The sequence below is a fragment of the Sphaeramia orbicularis genome, chromosome 4 (genome assembly GCF_902148855.1).
Source record: "Sphaeramia orbicularis chromosome 4, fSphaOr1.1, whole genome shotgun sequence".
Classification (NCBI taxonomy): Eukaryota; Metazoa; Chordata; class Actinopteri; order Kurtiformes; family Apogonidae; genus Sphaeramia; species Sphaeramia orbicularis.
Window position 1 is genome coordinate 34680376 of NC_043960.1, and position 19137 is coordinate 34699512.

Below are 19137 nucleotides of genomic sequence, written 5' to 3' on the forward strand. Positions count from 1 at the left end.
ACAGTGAAATATGATTGGTTGTGGATCACCCAGCCCTGATGACGCATTGTCACTTCCGGCCTTCGGATTAAAAGTTTTGAACTAAAAATGTACTCGAGATTTGGGCGTATAGTCAAATAAATTTGACGAATTGTCTGCCTCACCACTCACACTCAGTAGTTATTACACTGTTAGATTTTCACATATTCATGAAATACTAAAGGTGAGTTATAAGTCCGAGCAATAACTAGTGCTTTTATTTTGAAAGTGGACAAACATCCGGAATCACATGTCCACTGTCATATTTTACACAGTGGAACCACTGCACTTCTCTGCGTGCAGGTCATGTCTACGTTAGCAAAAGCAATGTCCAGTAAGTACAAAGTCCAGTGTCGTGTGTTTAATGTGTGTCGTTTATGTGGAGCTGTAGCTAAATGCGGTAGATGTTAAGTACTCAGACTACATGCGCGTCTGTTTACAGTTGACACACTATAGTTATAAAGTTAATGTAATAAACCAGGGGTGACCAACCCTGGTCCTGGAGAGCCACTATCCTGCATGTTTTAGATGTAGATGTTTTAGATGTTTTGGATGTATCCCTCTTCCAACACACCTGATTCAAATGATAAGCCTGTCATCAGGCTCTGCAGAAGCCTGATAACGACCCTCAGGTGTGATGGAAGAGGGAAACATCTAAAACATACAGGATAGTGGCTCTCCAGGACCAGGGTCGGCCACCCCTGCAATAAACGATAGTCCAGTGACTGATCCGTGTTTTGTCAGAGTTCCGTCTGGCTGTGGTCCAGCTGCAGGTGACCAGCGTTAAGGCGGATAACCTGAGCAGAGCCCGGCGGCTGGTGAAGGAGGCTGCAGGACAGGGCAGCAAGGTGGTCCTACTGCCGGTGGGTACACTTATGTGGGTAGGTGGGTTTTATCCAGAGTAGTTATAACTGCACAGACTACACTGGATGATAGGGATGGATACACTGGTCTACAATTCTTTTTTTTTTTTTTTTAAGAAATTGTCTGTCTCAGAGATTACTGTGCTAAGTCTTACATACTTTAATAACATGAATTGGGAAAAATGACAAAAGAGCTGGTTAGCTGAAAGAGTTATCACTCACACACACACACACACACACACACACACACACACACACACACACACACACAGGTTTATGATTTATAGAACAGATTTATAAATCTTACCCTAGAATGACCCTGAAAAGTGAATGTATTGTAATGTGCAGACTGTGTTTTGAAGTAGATCTGTAGCTCTGAGACAAACATTCCTTTTCAGTTAAATCCATTATCTTATTTATTCTCAGAATTTCACATTTTGGTCCCAGACTATATCTTGAAAACTACAGCCAACTGACGTTTTTGTTTTGTTTGTTTTTTTGCTTAGTTTTTCTTTATTAGTGGCTCAAACTTGGTAAAGTTTCCCGACTTTTATTCTGTAGGCCTTTTACTTGTAGATCTGTGTTGTTCAGAGACCAGTTATTGGTGACAGATGATGGCAAGAGGATCTTCTGGACTTTGGCAACAAAGAAATCATGATTGACTCTACAAATCTTTGTCTTAGGTGTGTCCAACAACAAAAAGTTTAGGATCAATATTTAACCACAAGCAACACTTAAAGTAATGAGTAATCTGAAATATGTAACTAAAGAAGAATCTCCGTGAACTGTCCATGAGATGTGTTGTCTGACCCAAAAGTTCATTTTTAGAGCTGAAGTTGGAATGGATGGATACTGACTGTAGTATTTTGCATTTGCATCTTACTTTGAAATATGAATAAATCCAAGTGGACAACATGGTGCTTATGTCATCATCTCACTATGAAAAAGAACAAGAGAACATGCCTCTTCTTTACAGCTAGGATCATATTCTAGAAAACAGGTTTAGCAAACTCTGAGAGCTGGGATGTAAATTCAGCTGAGGTGAAGGAAAAAAACACACCAACATTAATAACTTACTAAGTGCAAGTTTCATTCATTGTTTACTGTGTACTTCCTTAATGCACTCTATTTATTAAACTATAACCTGACCTTACAGGAAAATGATGCAGGAGGTACAAAATGGCTATAGGTTGTGTGTGTGTATATATATATAGAGAGAGAGAGAGAGAGAGAGAGAGAGAGAGAGAGAGAGAGAGAGAGAGAGAGAGAGAGAGAGAGAGAGAGAGAGAGAGAGAGAGAGAGAGAGAGAGAGAGAGAGGAGAGAGAGAGAGAGAGAGAGAGAGAGAGAGAGAGAGAGAGAGAGAGAGAGAGAGAGAGAGAGAGAGAGAGAGAGAGAGGAGAGAGAGAGAGAGGAGAGAGAGAGACCTGAAATAAAGTACACACCATTTCAATCATCCATAGTTTGGATATATACTGTTGACCATCTGTATGAATGAGGAAATGCAACAACCAGTCAGAGTCATGAGCAGGTTAGCGTCACAGTACCTTGTTATAATAACTGACTCATTTTACCAGATGTATTTTGTGAAACCGAAAACACAAAGTTTACCTCATTTTAGGATTAAAAGACAATGTTTAAACTAAACCCACTTCATGAAACACTGTCCAGGTGTTTACGGGCTCTGTTTACCCAGAAGCCTGACTGTATTATTAGTGGAGGATTGTGGGTATGGATGTAAAGTTGTGAGGCTAGTGATTAAACAGTTAAAATTACGACATTCACGTCATGCCTCATTCCTTGCTGTAAAACTTCACTACAGGAATGCTTCAATTCTCCATATGGAACTGGGTTCTTCGCCTCTTACGCTGAGAGGATCCCAGGAGAGTCGACTCAGATGCTGTCAGAGATTGCAAAGGAGAATAAAGTGTACCTGGTAGGAGGTAAGGAAACATTTCACAACCGTCTCTAATTGAATAAACCTTTATAACAGTGTCCGTATGTCCTACTTTACAATACATTATATTATGAATACATATTGAAATGTTTCAATCATCTAAAAAAAACACCCTTGATAAATATATAATAATTATCTCCTGCTCTATTTATATGTCGTGAAAGACCTGCAGTATGTATATATGTTTGTAAGAAAAGATGCTGTCTGATACCTGTTTGTATACTTCAATAGTCATATTTATACACAGATATACGTATATATATATATATATATATATATATATATATATATATATATATAATTCCCATCCATCCATCCATCCATCCATTTTCTTCTGCTTATCCGGGGCCGGGTTACGGAGGTAACAGTCTAAGCAGGGATGCCCAGACTTCCCTCTCCCCAGACACCTCCTCCAGCTCTACCGGGGAGATCCTGAGGCATTCCCAAGATAGCCAAGAGACATAGTCTCTCCAGCATGTCCTAGGTCTTCCCCGAGGCCTCCTACCGGTGGGACATGCCCGGAACACCTCCTCAGGGAGGCGTCCAGGAGGCATCCGAAACAGATGCCCGAGCCACTTCAGCTGGCCCCTCACTCGATGTGGAGGAGCAGCGGCTCTACTCTGAGCTCCTCCCTAGTGGCTGAGCTCCTCACCCTATCCCTAAGGGTGCACCCAGCCACCCTACGGAGGAAACTCATTTCAGCCGCTTGTATCCGGGATCTTGTCCTTTCGGTCATGATCCAAAGCTCATGACCATAGGTGAGAGTAGGAGTGTAGATTGACCAGTAAACTGAGAGCTTCACCTTTCGGCTCTGCTCCTTCTTCACCACAACCGACCGATACAGCAACTGCATCACTGCAGCTGCTGCACCAATCTGCCTGTCAATCTCATGCTTCATCTTTCCATCACTTGTGAACAAGACCCCGAGATACTTAAACTCCTCCACTATTCCCACACATATATTAAATTGTAACATTGTTTAAATATAGCACTATATTTTAAAAATGTTTAAACATATACTTAAATAATATAGTTTACTTTTCATTATTTGCAATACTTTTGCAGCATTGCATACTTTTATGTGTAATCTATCTATACTCAAGTCAGGAGTGAATACTGCACATCAGGTTTTCAGTTAATGTCTAAAGAGTTAAAAGCAGCATAAACTGAACAGATGAGTTCACATGAAAGAGGTAGGAACCTTTTCCACTCATCACTGGTTGCTATTCTTGACTCTGTGTCATTTATTTGATACATTTACAATGATAAGAACTATTTATAAAAAAGCAGAAGTGATAGCAAAAAAATAAAAATGTGACAGTTTAAGGTCTTTGGTGTAGAAATTAAACTTAATGTTTTTTGGGGTTTTTTGCAGGATCCATTCCTGAAGAGGACGGTGGGAAGCTGTATAACAGCTGCACAGTGTTTAACCCAGATGGAGAACTGATTCTGAAACACAGGAAGGTGCGTGTATCATCTGCAGTATCTTTGCTTTTGTTTTTGGAAAATACTCATTTTATTATAATATCAGAGGTTTTATCAGAATTAAAGGAAGTGTGTAAGAGACGGCTGCACTGACAAAAAGACAGCTGAAGTTGTTGAGATTTTCTGTGGAAATGGCGAGGATGGACAGGATTAAGAACAAGCACATCAGAGGGACGGCTCAGGTTGGATGTTTTGGGGACAAAGTGAGAGAGGCCAGGTTGAGACCACTGTATATGGATGACGAAGATGGAGCCACTAGGCAGGAGGCAAAGAGGAGATGTACGGATGTGAAGGAGGAGATGCAGGTAGATGAAGGAGACAGAGTCAGATGGAAGCAGATAGGTAGTAGTAGTAGTAGTGGTGGTAGTAATAGTAGTAGTATTAGTAGTGGTGATGGTAGTGGTTGTAGTTGTAGTAGTAGTTGTAGTGGCGGTAGTAGTTGTAGGAGTGGTGATGGTAGTAGTCATAATAGTATTATTAGTAGTAGTAGTAGTAGTAGTAGTGGTGATGGTAGCAGTTGCAGTGGCGGTAGTAGCTGTAGTAGTAGTGGTAATAGTATTATTATTAGTAGTAGTAGTAGTAGTGGTGTGGTGAGGTAGTAGTGGTAATAATATTGGTAGTAGTAGTGATGGTAGTAGTTGTAGTGGTGGTAATAGTTGTAGTAGTGGTCGTAGTAGTGGTAATAGTATTATTATTATTAGTAGTAGTAGTAGTAGTAGTAGTAATAGGTTATATCCGTATCAGCTCAACAGACTCATCCATTAAATGTTTCTTCCTTTCAGATTCACCTCTTTGACATCAGCGTTCCAGGCAAAATCCACTTCCAAGAGTCAGAGACCCTGAGCCCAGGCAACAGTCTGTCAATGTTTGAAACACGTCAGTGACCTCTCCAGACCTCTGCCTCTATTTGTTTTCTCTACAGCTGGTTAAGCAATATGTTTAGTCTATTTCTGTTTTTCTGCAGCGTTCTGTAAAATCGGTGTGGGCATTTGCTATGACATCAGGTTTGCAGAGCTTGCACAGCTTTACAGCAGGAAAGGTAAGTGTCTGAAGAACTGGCATCAGTACGACTGATGTGTACGATCTGATAGCCCATAAGGATGTTTTCATGTGTTTAGGCTGTCAGCTGCTGGTTTACCCTGGAGCCTTCAATATGACGACTGGACCGGCCCACTGGGAGCTCCTACAGAGGGGGAGGTCAGACTGAGACGAACAGACACTACTAGAAACATTCATGTCACATATGACCAGCTATTCTGATAATACTAGTCATGTGGATCTCATAAAGCTTTATTAACAGAAAATCTGTCAAATATCAGGTATAGACTTCATCCCTTTTCCACTGTGCTCATGCAGAGCTGTAGATAACCAGGTGTACGTGGCCACAGCGTCGCCCGCTAGAGATGAAACTGCCTCTTACGTCGCCTGGGGTCACAGCACAGTCGTCAGCCCGTGGTACGTAACATTTATGCAGAGTGCACCCAGTTTGTGTAACTGTGTATTTTGTTGTAAAACAGAAGAGAAGGAAGGCGCATTGATGACTTTTTTTTTTTTTTTTTTTTTTTTTTTTAAAGGAAAAATGCTCTAAAAAGTAAAAGTCATGTCAAAGTAGGCAAGTAGTAGTGGTCATCTTGTCCAAAAATGGTGTGTTTAGAGCGTATTTAAATATTATTTCAGATGTTGTATTTTACTTTTGCATCTGGTTGAATTTATTTTGTGTTCTGATAATGTCATTTAATGTAACCTTAAAGAAGATTATTATTTTAGCAGGGATTAAAGTTCTCCGTCACCACGACGGATTTCTGTCAAATGGAAAAATTGAGGGGGGAAAAAAGTCATACTGAAGTAACTTCCCCATGTGTTTCGCGGAGTCCAGTCGGCACCGCGATCCTGTCCTGGGTCTGCTGTCCTGAATCTGCAGGTGTTTAACACAGGCACGCCACGCACAGGGGGCTGACAGGTTTAACAGTGATGATAATAAGGTGACTTCTTTATTTTTATGTCGGGAGGAGAGATTGATGACTATTTCTCTTTGGAAGGAAACGCTGCTCATTCTGTGCCTCAGAAACACATGGACAAGTTCAGCTTTACCGAAGTTCAGCCTCCAGACGCTAACTTTAGTTTAGTGCTAACAAGTAGCTTTCATTATGAAAGAACCACAGCGAAAAGGGAAGAAGACAGAACTGATCTGCATGGACCTTCATGTTTGGGTTCATAGCTTATCTCCTCTTGCCGGTATATGACTAGTGTGTGTGTGTGTGTGTGTGTGTGTGTGTGTGTGTGTGTGTGTGTGTGTGTTTGTGTGTTTGTGTGTATGTGCCCTTCCCGTGTGTGCGGCTGTGCGCGCCGCAGCCTTACGCGGTTACGCGCCCGACTGCATAAGTTCTTTATTTTGACCTGTTTAGCATCTTATTTCTATCTGTGTGGTACAGTATGAAGATAACATTGAATGAATGAGTAACACCCTTGGTATTTGCAAAGCCACTGCATTTTAAATACCCTCAGAGAGTATCTGTAACACATTTCCCCCAAAATTCATATGCTGTTGGAATTGGAGTTATGTTTTAGAAGTTCCTAAATTGTTAAATAAAAAGTTTTTCACTCATTTTTTGCAGTAAGTTTTTCTTCTAGTTATTATTTTCACTTGCTTCAAAGGTTTTCATACCCTTTAAAATTAACCAGAGAGCACCATAATTGACCTGAAGCTTTAAAAATTTTCTGGGGGAGGACCCCCAGACCCCCCACCAATACCACTCATGACATTTTTTCTGTCCATGTTACTAATCTTCTACACCTGTACACTCTCCCATTCAGTGTGTTTTACAGTATTGCCAAATTTGACTGTATAAACTTGTACGCTATAGTAGTATTATATTGCATCATTTTTAATAGTGGCCAATGATTTTGACCAGAAGAAAATTTTCAGTCAGATGAAAAATTTTTTGCTTTAATCCCTGTATTGTAGTCAACACTCTGACCAGATCATTATTAGTTAAGTAACATCTACTTGTGCAATGGTTCCTAAAATGTGGAAAATAAATGAACATGCATTTGTCAAAGATAACCACCCAAATGGGACTGAAACCAGATGCTAAGATGATGTTTAGTAAATCTTACTATAGCTGCTGATGAATGCTAAAAATATTAGTAGAAAGTAGAAGGTTCAGTGGCAGCAACCATAGAAAATAAGATAATTTAATAAACGTTTGGTAAATGTATGAATAAACTACAGGAATGATAGTTTATTTGTATGAAAAATAGTGTAACAATAGATATATTTACATAATTGTCTCAAGAAAATGCAGATTTTTAGCAGGTCAGTACTGTATTATCCTTTGAATACAATATAATATGAAGCAGAATCATAGAGAAGTGCCCCAGTGTCTGAACTTAGATAATAAGATACTGATTGTGTTGTGTTGATATCATGTCATTACAGGGGTGAGGTGGTCTCCAAAGCTGGACCAGAGGAGGCTGTTATTTATGCTGATATCGGTGAGTAGGAGAGCACTCTCCTCATCTCTAAAGACACTTCAACATATGATATTATATGGATGAAAAAAACACGATGCAGAAACGGCTGGAAGAATATGCATAGAGGGAAGGGCACTCCTGCCGTTTCCGCCTTGTGTCTGTAGCAGCTGCCGCTGACAGACAGTAGCGCGAACTGGCGTTTCCCACAATGCACGTCGTGACAAAATTCTGAAGATGCCCGAGTTACCTCCCGACTCTGTTTGTAAACAATGGTTTGTTTATGGTGGATGGCACTTCAAAATTGTTCACTGTGAGGGAAGAGATTCAGGTGAGTAATCACAGAAAGACTTACAGACTTGTGATACCGAGGATATGACTGAGGTTTAACAGATGTGATGAAAAATTGGTCACAAAAGTCTCCCGCACCTTTAAGTGACGGTAAAGGATGTATTTATAACACTGATCTACAGATTATTTTGGAAATAATCAACTTTAGAGATAAAATGTGCTAAATCTTACTCACTTTGATAAGATGAATAGGAAAACAAATGATAAACGTGCTGGTTGGCGACAGTTTTCAGGATATATGATAAAGTCTTATTACATATACACATAGGTTTGTGTACATTTATGTTATACATTTACACGTCTCACACTAGAGGGAATGTGAAAAGTTAATATATCTAATGTACAGACAGTGTTTTAGCTCTGAGACAAAGTTTCCTTTTGAGTCAAACTTATTCTCATTAATTCATAGAATTTCGCATTTTGACCCAATACTGTATCTTAAAAACTGCAACCAACTAACACTTTTGACTTTATTTTTTGGCAGTGGCTACTGTCACAGTACTGTGGCAAGAAATATCGGTTTGTCTATTGTCACAGAGCCAATCAAATGATCTGAATTCTGCCCTCTGAACATTCTCCCAGTAGCTGATTTATCTTCATCAAAAACCCAGGCAAATTCCTCATATGAGGGAAAACAGTCGCCACGTTTCATGTAGTTTGCCTGCATGCTGAAACTGAAAGTGTGACTAGGCACACAAACCAGCTTCTAGTAAATGGTACCCTAGCCTTTCCTGTAACTGGGTAGGCACATGGCATGTGCAGTACTTATTGCCACAGTACTGTGGCAGCAGGGTGACAGGTTACAGGTTACCAGTCACACATGATATAACGAGGGCACTGATGGGCACTGTGGTAATAGAAAAATGAGAAACTAGTCCCACAGTACTGTGGACATAGACACTTCATTATATTTTTTATAGTAGTGACACAAATTCATTGCTTTTAACATTTTTCTTGTAGACCAGTGTTACAGGTTTGTTGTAATTCTCACAGCTGCAGTATGTTGCTATACGCATTTATCTGCAGCAGCTGTAAAAAAATAAATACTGAAAAAATCCACAATTGAAAACACTCGAACTACAGCCTGACAATAGCATTACTATAGAAAGGCATGAGAAGATAACTTTGATTACATTACTCAAGTATAAGTATTAATATATCCTGTCCTGGTATATGTTGAGCGTCCATTAAACTCTGTTCTTTGCGGGTTCATCGTCTCCCTCAGACCTGCAGTACTTGGCCGACATCCGACAACAGATCCCAATCACATCTCAGCGCCGTGGCGACCTCTACACAGTGACGGCGATACAGGAGGCGTCGAGCTGAACTCAACCACCTCAACCAAACCGTGAAGGTAAAAACGATGCAACAAATCTGTGCTGTGAACACGTCGACCTCTACTGCGAAGAGCGAGACTTTGAGGAAGTGCGAGCTGAGGCTGATGGATGGCGGCATGGACCGAGCTCAGAAACATTTCAACAGTGATTGTTTTGTGCCACGTTTAGAGCTCTAATGATGAACTGATGAATAAAAACTATTTTGGTAATGTGTCCTCATCATGATGTCATTTATCAACTTGAATACTGTGACATTTTACCCATTTGACTGAAAGTTGAAGGTTTTCTGATCGATTTCATACATTTCACACAATAATGAAGACAACAAACAGTTTGGATAAAAAGATGAATACTTGTTTTAGTATTAAGTTGTACTGTTTGTTTGTATTTAGTCAAAAGGTCATTTATTCTTCTGTTTTCTACATGATAGAAGAACCTAAACAGATCTGCACTTTGAAATAAAATAAGACCAATAATGGCTTTTGGCGTCTTTATTTAAATGTTGAACACAGTAACTCTTTAAAACAGAAAAGGCAGCGTCCAGTAAACCAAAAAAAAAAAAAAAAACAGGAGGTGAAATTGTGAGGTGGGTTGGTCAACAGCGACAGTCTGTTAAGTCAGTATTCTTTAATGTGTTCAATAGAAAGTCCCATCGCTCCATAATGAACCAGCGATAACAGTTTTTTTTTTTTTTTTACACGTCCGTCTCTTTTGATGTTTGTGTCATGACCTCAGTTTCCTCTATGCAGTGGTTTCTCCTTTTGTATCCTGATGAAAACAAAAAAATCAAAAGGTTCTCAGAGGCAACAACAAAAACACAATGACAACACAGTCCTGAAAAGGAATATACTTAACATATCCATTAATGCAGTTGCAGTTCTACCTCCGTAAATGACACATCATGTACATTCCCCAAATAGCATTCTCAGGTCTGTTGTTCACTATCAGCTGTTTTGGCAGTTTTACGTGATTTGTTCAAGTTAATAATATTGTGCCATAACCTCTATGTGATGTTGATGTTTATAAAGCAGCTTCTTTTGGAGCCGTCAAAGGGTCTCAAATAGAACAGATGCTAGAGTGTTGCACAGAATACTATAACATTCTTAATATTAATACATTTCTTCCTTTTAGATATCTTTAAAGTGTGATCTTAGCCCTCAAAGACCCAAATCTACTACTGATCTAAAATGTTTAATAAAGGTTGAAGCATTAATCCTGTCAATACACTGAAATAATTCAGGTAAAATGCAGTTTTTCATTGGGATCAGATACGGTTTTATTGGACCTTCAGAGGCTCCGTAGTGAACATGCAAACACTCATCTTCTGAAATATTGAGTCACCAGTAAAAACCATGTAGTTTCATAAATAAGATTGTTTATAGACATTTGTTTTTATGTTTAATGAATAATATATTTGGCTAGAAAGGCACCTTTTAGTCAGTTTTCTCTTAAATAAATAAAAACACCTGATTTTCAGTGAGAAATGCAAAATGGAGAGGATTCTATTGTAATAATTGGCAATAAATCACTTAGGAAAGGTTAATTGTGGAGAAAAAGTCATTTGAAAGTTGCCACAAAAATAGTTCAAGGTCTTTATGGGTTAAAACAGTAAAGATACAAGGATTACTGGGTTAAAAACACACAGTGCATGAAACTGGAATTTAAAAAAGATTTTCTTTTCCTCTACTTATAATAGTTTTAAACATGTATTTTATATATCATTTAATGTTTTGTTTACTTTAATTGATTATTCTCAATACTAATCATTTTTCATTTCATTTACAGTTTTTGAGCATTATCAGCTTCAGAGATAAAATATATTTACTCTTACATACTTTGATGTGATGAACTAGTAAATGAATGACAAAAGTGCTGGTTGTCTAATGTGTTGAAGATATGTGCTAAACTTTTACTACACATACAGTAGATGTATGTACATTTATATAATACATTTATATGTCTCACACTACAGGGAATGTGAATGTGTTCTAATGTACCAACAGTGTTTTAGCGCAGAGACAAACTTTCCTTAGGACTAAAACCTATTCTGTTATTATTTCATAGAAGTTCACATTTTAACCCAATACTGTAAAAACTACAGCCAATCTGCCCTTTTGGTTTATTTTTTCTTCATCGTTGTCCCAAATTTTGGTCAAGTTTCACTACTTTTATTCTGGAAACAGTTTGCTTATAGATCAGTGTTGCCCCTCGGAATATAAATAGAAGTTAGTTGATTCATATTTTCTCTAATTTGTTGCATTCTTATTGAAAAACAGATAAATTAATCTCTCTAGGTCTCTAAACTTTTTTTCCAAAGCAAGCAGAGGAAAACCACTCTGTCATTACAGGAGAAAGATGTTATAATCCTTTACGATAATAAGCCTCAACACCTTAAATGAGGGTGTCCATTACAGTTATCATCTTGTATGTGCCTCCCTGTTTTGCTTGTATTTGATAAATTACTCTGAAGACTTCTCCAGATATTCTGTTTGAATGATAATCACATTATAAAATCCCCTGCAGGACATGTGTGTATGTTTTTGTAATCTTCCTGTATATGTAAAGCTGCGTACCTCTTTCTGTCTGACGCTGCGACTCGTATTGTTTCCTCCTCCTCTTACTTATTCTGTCCAAGTGGATCTGATAGGCGACTCCTGCTATCACCATCACACCAACAACAACACAGAGAGCAGTGCTGAAGATCCACATGCCCTCTGACGCTCGAGTCCTCACTGTGCTGACCCCAGCTCCACCTGAACAGTCAAACAGACAGTCAGCTCCTGTTGAAAACCTGGATTCACAGTTCACCAGACTCTGTACTCACTGCTTTTCGACGTCAGGGTTTCATTCATGCGTTGGTTCTGAATGGAGCAGGACACACTATAGTCTTTGGGAATCTGGACCGTGAGGTGGCTTGTGATGTTGTAGAGGACAGAGTCAGGGAGCACTGTGGACCGGGTCTTAACTGAGCCTTCTGGTGGCTGCTCAGTGTCATTGATGAGCCAGTAGACGGCAGGTTCAGGGAATCCACCACTGGACTGACACAGGAACACTGTCTCATTGCCCTGAGCTGCTTCTTCTCTCTGCACCTGAGGGAAGCTGAAACTCGCTGAAACCAAACACAGCAGTTAGTCCTGTCAAATAATCTTCAACGTGTTTCATCTGCATCTGAATGATCCGCATTTGGAAATCCCATTTTTTATTGATGAGGATCAGGAGGTAACTTGGACTGGATCACTGTGATACACATGCAAACTTTTAAAGATCAGCAAATCCAGATTATTAGTTACACTGCCAGCCTCAGTGCTCAATTCTGATTTAAAATAGAATAGAATAGAATAGAATAGAATAGAATAGAATAGAATAGAATAGAATAGAATAGGCTTTATTATTACCCCGCCCCCCAAGGCAAGGGGTATTGTTTTTGTGGTTCAGTTTGTTTGTTTGTTAACACTCTAGCAGCAAAACTGTTGGTTAAATTCATACCAAATTTGGTTTATAGATTGACAGTGACCCAGAAAAGATCTCATTACATTTTCGAAACAGTAGGTCAAAGTTCCAATTTTTTATGAATTTTTCAAATCTTTTTTTTCCCATTTACTTATAATGTGTGACATTTCAAATGTCTGTAACGGCAGAACTATTGGTTGAATTCATACCAAATTGACTTTATAGATTGCCAGTGACCTGGAATAGATGTGATTACATTTTGGGAAAAGTAGGTCAAAGTTAAAATTTTTTATGAATTTTTTTACATCTTTTTTTCCCTCCCCTTTACTTGTAATGGGCGAAATTTCACATGTCTATAAAAACAGAAATTTTGTTTCAATTTACTTAAAACTTGGCACATATATAGAGGCAATTGATTTGCTGCCATCAGTACAAGCATAGACATGATGAAATCAGGTGGATGGATGCAAAAATAAGATACAATACGTGCGAAGGGTGGGGTTTATTGTGCCTGGCACCACTTGTTGTCATTACACCAGTTTTGCAATGAAATTGCAGGTGATCTCTGCCAGCGACAGTACACTTACATCTAAGTAACAACACACTAAGATGCAGACATAGAAAAATATAAGATATAAAGTAGTGTGCAGTCAAAATATGTGCAAATTAGAGATATATTTTATGAAAGGGTAGGATTAAAGAATATAAAAGTAGTACAAAAATGTGCAAATGTAACAGTGTAAACAATGTAAGTAAACATGTAACAGTATGAACAATGTAAACAATGCAGATGTAATGTATTTACTGCTCAGATCTAATGTTTTTGTTTGGTTGATGACATTATTTTTCTTAAATGTGGACAATATGAGATTCCAGTGTGAAAAGAGACACATGCACAAAAGCAGCAGTGTTAGAAGTGTTCATATCATTTCCCCTAAAAAAAAAAAAAGAAAAAAAAGTAATCAACATGTGTAGCAGGGATAGGCTCCAGCACTGCCTTGAACATCATGAGGTCTAAGTTGTTCAAAAAATGGATGAACTAATTCATATAGTGACAATACTCCACTACAAGTTGCAAAAGGTGTGTAATCATGTCATTACATCTGAGCTTGAATATATAAGTAGAAATACTCACTGTAAAACGATCCCTGTCTGTGTTTCACTGTTAATGTTACAGTATCATATGTGGTCTTCTGTATTCATTTCACTGCTACATTCATATATATGTTGTATTTGAGTTACTTTATATTATGAGTGACTCCTCTAGTGCACAGCTGTGATGAATCTTCATTTAAAGTGACATAAAAGTCAGTGAATTCGGATCTGACTGTTCAGATTGAGATCAGCTTTTAAAAAAAGATCAGATCAGATCTGATTCAGGACCACATGTGGAAGTGACCCAGATCACAGCTCCATGTGATGTGTGCTGTTCATAGTCGTGAAATATATACATCTCCGTTGGATATAAGTGAGTAGATCTGACTTAACCCTTCAAATCTGATCACTTTAGTCATGTGACTCAGATCTATTTGTAATGTTTAATATATATAATAATATTATAGCACTGACATTTCTACTGCACAGCAAATATTGATAACACTTACATATTTTAGCTTAAAAATAAGGTTTAGAATGTACATCTTTTACTTTTACCAGCATATTTTCACTGTGTATTAGTACTTTTACTGAAGGTAATGACCTCAACACTTCTACTGGAAACTGACACTGACCACATTAAAACAATAATGTGAACAGACAAACAACAAATCAGATCTGAGCAATAAGGCTGTCAGCGTGAATTATAGTGTGACATTGTTAGAGAATACTTGACTGGTTTATCACTGATGATTATGTCATTTTTACTCTGTATAAATAGAAACAGACACTTTTGCATTTTGCAGCCTTGACTCATCGTTGTTGCACAAATACCTTTAGTTTCAGATTCATTTAGTTTTAGATTCATTTCTACAGTATTACCTTCAAACAAAGGGTAAGATTAAGTTCAGCAGTCTAGAATGGTAATTTTTACTCCCAAAAAGTTCCTTTAGGAGTAATCATATGGCCACTGATTGGAAATCACACAAATAACTGATTAGTCGACAAGTCAACGCAGTATGCATAGTTGACTTGAATTATGTTTCATTTGATAAATATGCAGAAGTTATTTTTATGGAACTGTAATGAATATGTTTAGAAAAGTCTGAAAAAGTGTCAAAAACATAAACTGCATCCTTATTCATATTCTTTTTGTTGCTGTGTTTTGTTGTTGTTTGGGCAGAGGGTGGATGTGAATAAACTATGGGTTGATTATTTGTCTTGAGACATTTGTCAAGACAAGATTTGTCTTGAAATTACACTGTATTACTATATTGTTACCTATAATTACCATGTTATTGCAGAGCTGTATGTAAAGTGCTACCTCCATACTGAACACTTATTAACCTGCACTGTAAGCTCGGACTTTGTATTTACTAAAATGCTTTAATTACAATGTACTTAAATGTCTTAAGTTTTATTACATTACTATAAAATGTTCAGTACATTCTACTAATTTGTAGACATAGTCGAAAGTACAAAAAAGTTTAAGTTGAATGGATTTAAATCACTCAGTTTTAGTCATGACCACACCTTTTTATCTGTGCATTGCATTGTGGGTAGTGGGCATGTTGTTGAAAATGTGTTCTTTTTCTGTGCAGGGGTTCAGTGGGGTTGTGGTGTTAGTGTTAATTTGGACTTAATATGTGTATGGCAATGTTTATTGGCCTTTTTGTGTTTGTTTTTGTATTTTTGTAGAGCTGCACCAAGAGTCAGAGCCATAGGCCCAACAATGGATTTACTGTTCATCTATAATTATTTTCTTTCAATGAAAATTTCTAGAACTTGCCAAATTCAAAGAGGTTTCTGTACTAACAATTTACACTGAGCTAGCTTCCTACCTGACTTCTGTTAGTGCTACAATAAATAAAGTTGAATAATTTCATAAAGCACTTTAAATTGCAAAAGACTTTAATTTAAACAAACTTGGAATTGAGTTCAATGAACTGATGATATTAAGTCTAATGATTATACAAAGTAATTGACAGTGCAACAAATTTTAAGTTAAATTAACATGGCATATAGTGTGTTGTACTTAACCCTTTCATGCATGAATTATGAGAACCTTAATCAAGATTTTTTTCCTGAGTGTTTTTATTCCTCTTTAGGCATGAAAAAACAATGCAATTGATTTTTTTTTTTTTTTTTAAATAAACCTGTTTTTTTTTTATGAAGGTAGATTTGTTTCTTTATTACGGAGCCCGGGAAGGGACATGAAGAGAAAAAAATTTATTGCGTTATAACGCAATAGTTCAAAAGTATTGCGTTATAATGCAATAGTTTTTGCGTTATAACACAAAACTTTTGCGTTATAACGCAATAATTTTTATTTTTTGCATGTCCCCTCCCGGGCTCCGTACTTTATTGCTTTAACTATAAAAAAATTTCAATGAAAAAAGTGTTTGAATGAAAAAAAAAAAAATTATGATCCAAAAAATTACATTTGAAAACTTTTTTTTCTTGATTGTAGTGATTTTTTTTTTTAAATGAAAATATTTTTTGGGGTTAAAGCAATAAAGAAACAAATCTACCTTCATAATTTTTTGTGGAGTTCCAAAAATGTCCACTCCGCTGGACACCATGTGTTTAATTTTTGAATATCAGAAAGTGATATACAAAATCAAAACATTTTTAATGCAGCTAATCTGACTTTTTTTTTTTTTTTTCTCTCGCATTTTATCATATTCCCAATTTTTATTAGCAATTGATTTATACTCAAACGTTTCACTACTGATCAGGTTTATCAAGAACAGCAAAGTTACAGCAATGGTATGAATTGCAGTGTATGGGATGGTGCATAAGCATCCAGTGTGTTGGCTGATATGGAACTAAAACAACAAAACCTATGAAAATACAGGAGAACAGCTGTAGAATAACTGTCCACTGGAGTGACCACTATGCATGAAAGGGTTAAAATAGTAATCCCATTCAAATCAAGCATTTAATTTTAATACACTCAAGTTTTCATTACTCATTACTTAAATTTTTTAAGGTAACCGGTTTACTCAAATATTTTAAGTAAACTCAACTTATCTGGTCTTACAGTGTGTATTCAGGGCTTGATCCAAACCAACACCTAAACTGTATTATATACTTTTCAGGGTCCTCAGGTGTGTGTGGCACTGACCTGCTGTCTTGAGACACACGGTGCACATCCGGACACTTTGACCGTCCGACAACACCACAGATAGACTATAGTTCGTGTTGTCCTTTTTGGGGTCAACTTTGGGCAGCTCCAGAGAGAAGTTCCCAGTGATCAGAGCGTCAGGTGAGATGGTGGCGCTGTTGAGGCTCCACATGACCACATCTCCATCCTCTTCCCACTTTGCTCTGAGCACCAGTTTCTGGTCCTTCCTCCACTCCACTGATGCATTTTGAGAGATGTTCACTGGTTCAGGGTGAAAGCAGGGCAGCAGCACAGGACGACCCACGACACCCAGGACGCACTCCTCCTCTGTGGACACAAACCCAGCAGCTCAACAGCAAACCATCAGTGAGTTTTACTGTGTGTGTGTGTGTGTGTGTGTGTGTATATATATATATATATATATGTGTGTGTGTGTGTGTGTGTGTGTGTGTGTGTGTGTGTGTGTGTGTGTGTGAGCGGAGGTATCTTATGTTTATGTTTATGTTTATGCATTTGGCAGACGCTTTTTTCCAAAGTGACTTACAGGGGAAAACCAATCAAATCACTCAATCAATCAAATTTTATTTATATAGCGCCAGATCACAAAAAAGTTATCTCATGACACTTTATATATAGAGTTGGTCAAAACCAGACTCTAAGCCAATTTACAGAAACCCAACAGAATCTTACCCAGAGAAGCGCAGAAGGTGAGGAAGCAGAGCAGGAGCCCGGTGCGCCACAGTGCCACGGGCATGGCCCACTGGATACGCATTACGCACAGACAATTCAAAGAGATTTCAATTTTAATCGTGAAAACAAAGGTAGATCCATGTCTAACCTATACGCCCATAGATAAATAACCAACTTTACTTCCTCCTTTGCTCACTCGCTTACTCACATTGCAGGAATTCATTGTCAGTCATGTTGCGGCTTGTTGTGCCATACCTGTTCTCCCGTGGGTCCTTTGTGGTTTATGAAGAGACGGATCTCGACTTAAAAATATGTCCCCAGAGGAATCACCTGAGCACAGGAGGGTTCACAGGTTCCATCGGGGAGGCACCAGGGAGACATCCGCCCGACCAGTCCGACTTCTTTTTCCATAAAGGCCGAGCTCCACGCACCTCCACGCCCACAACAAACCGCGATGCAAGCGGTGTGACGGGACATCAACGCCTTTCTGTGATCTAATGCAGCCTGGCATCCACCCAAGGGGTTTCTCGGTGCACAATGACAGGAGTGTAAAGGGATTTTTGTTGGACTGAACAGTATGATGTGACATTAAAAGCAAAAGAGAAAGAATTCCAACCTTTGAACTAATGGTTCATACTGTTTTAGTGCGTACTGTTCTCAGACTGTGTATCTCATAACCTGGTTCAGTTCTGTCTTTAATATTAAACTGAAAAGACTGTGTTAAAAGACTTTGTCAGATCAATCACATTCAATACCATATAGTCAGCCATTTTACCAATGTGTCATTACTGTTGCAAACCCATACAGTGCACAAAACCTGGGTTTAAAGGTCATCTAGAGGTTGAAATGTCAGCATAGTTTTGAAGTATTTGCGTATTAAAAAGGTTTTGAGCAGCTTTATCTACACTGTTGCCCATAACATTTGAATATTTTTGTTTTCAGACACATTCCTCTTTTATTCCTTATTCATACACATCAATATCACCTTTGACCTGGGGCAGTGATTCCATACTGAGTTTCAGTTACACTACAGAGAACAAAAATCAAAAATAAATCATATTGTCACAATCTTTTCATGAGAAAAATAGAAACATTTTATTCCAACTTTATGGGCAACAGTGTATTATGTGAAAATATATTCACTAAACTGTTTTAATCAACAATATCTATAGAATCAAGTGGAAGGATTTTATCAATCCAGGCCTATTAATACATTTGTTCCAGACTGAAGTGATTTTCTTTAGTTCCATATTTTCCTTGTTATACTGTTGCATTTTATGAACCACAATTTCTTT

The 19137-nt window shown here is 37.9% G+C and overlaps 2 protein-coding genes across 4 annotated transcripts; one reads left to right on the forward strand and one right to left on the reverse strand.

Annotated features, from left to right (window-relative positions):
* Window positions 1–248: 248 nt before the first annotated feature.
* nit2 (nitrilase family, member 2) lies at window positions 249–10028 on the forward strand. Its single transcript, XM_030131305.1, has 10 exons — window positions 249–352; window positions 763–881; window positions 2702–2822; window positions 4212–4300; window positions 5104–5197; window positions 5286–5360; window positions 5440–5518; window positions 5678–5776; window positions 7761–7816; window positions 9369–10028. The coding sequence occupies exons 1-10, from the start codon at window positions 325–327 to the stop codon at window positions 9467–9469; spliced, it is 861 nt and encodes a 286-aa protein (XP_029987165.1). The 5' UTR covers window positions 249–324; the 3' UTR covers window positions 9470–10028.
* A 75-nt stretch (window positions 10029–10103) lies between these two features.
* LOC115417401 (ICOS ligand-like) lies at window positions 10104–18239 on the reverse strand. 3 transcript variants are annotated; one of them, XM_030131303.1, is made up of 6 exons: window positions 18098–18239; window positions 17843–17912; window positions 17153–17479; window positions 12305–12589; window positions 12054–12233; window positions 10104–10248 (listed from the first exon to the last, which is right to left on the reverse strand). In XM_030131303.1, exons 2-6 carry the CDS (start codon window positions 17904–17906, stop codon window positions 10175–10177), a joined length of 930 nt encoding a protein of 309 aa, XP_029987163.1. In that variant the 5' UTR covers window positions 17907–17912; window positions 18098–18239; the 3' UTR covers window positions 10104–10174. The 3 variants fall into 3 exon arrangements, with proteins under 3 accessions (XP_029987163.1, XP_029987164.1, XP_029987162.1); XM_030131304.1 differs by having other exon boundaries at window positions 17843–17921; window positions 18098–18177; XM_030131302.1 differs by having other exon boundaries at window positions 18051–18172.
* Between the last annotated feature and the right edge of the window lie 898 nt (window positions 18240–19137).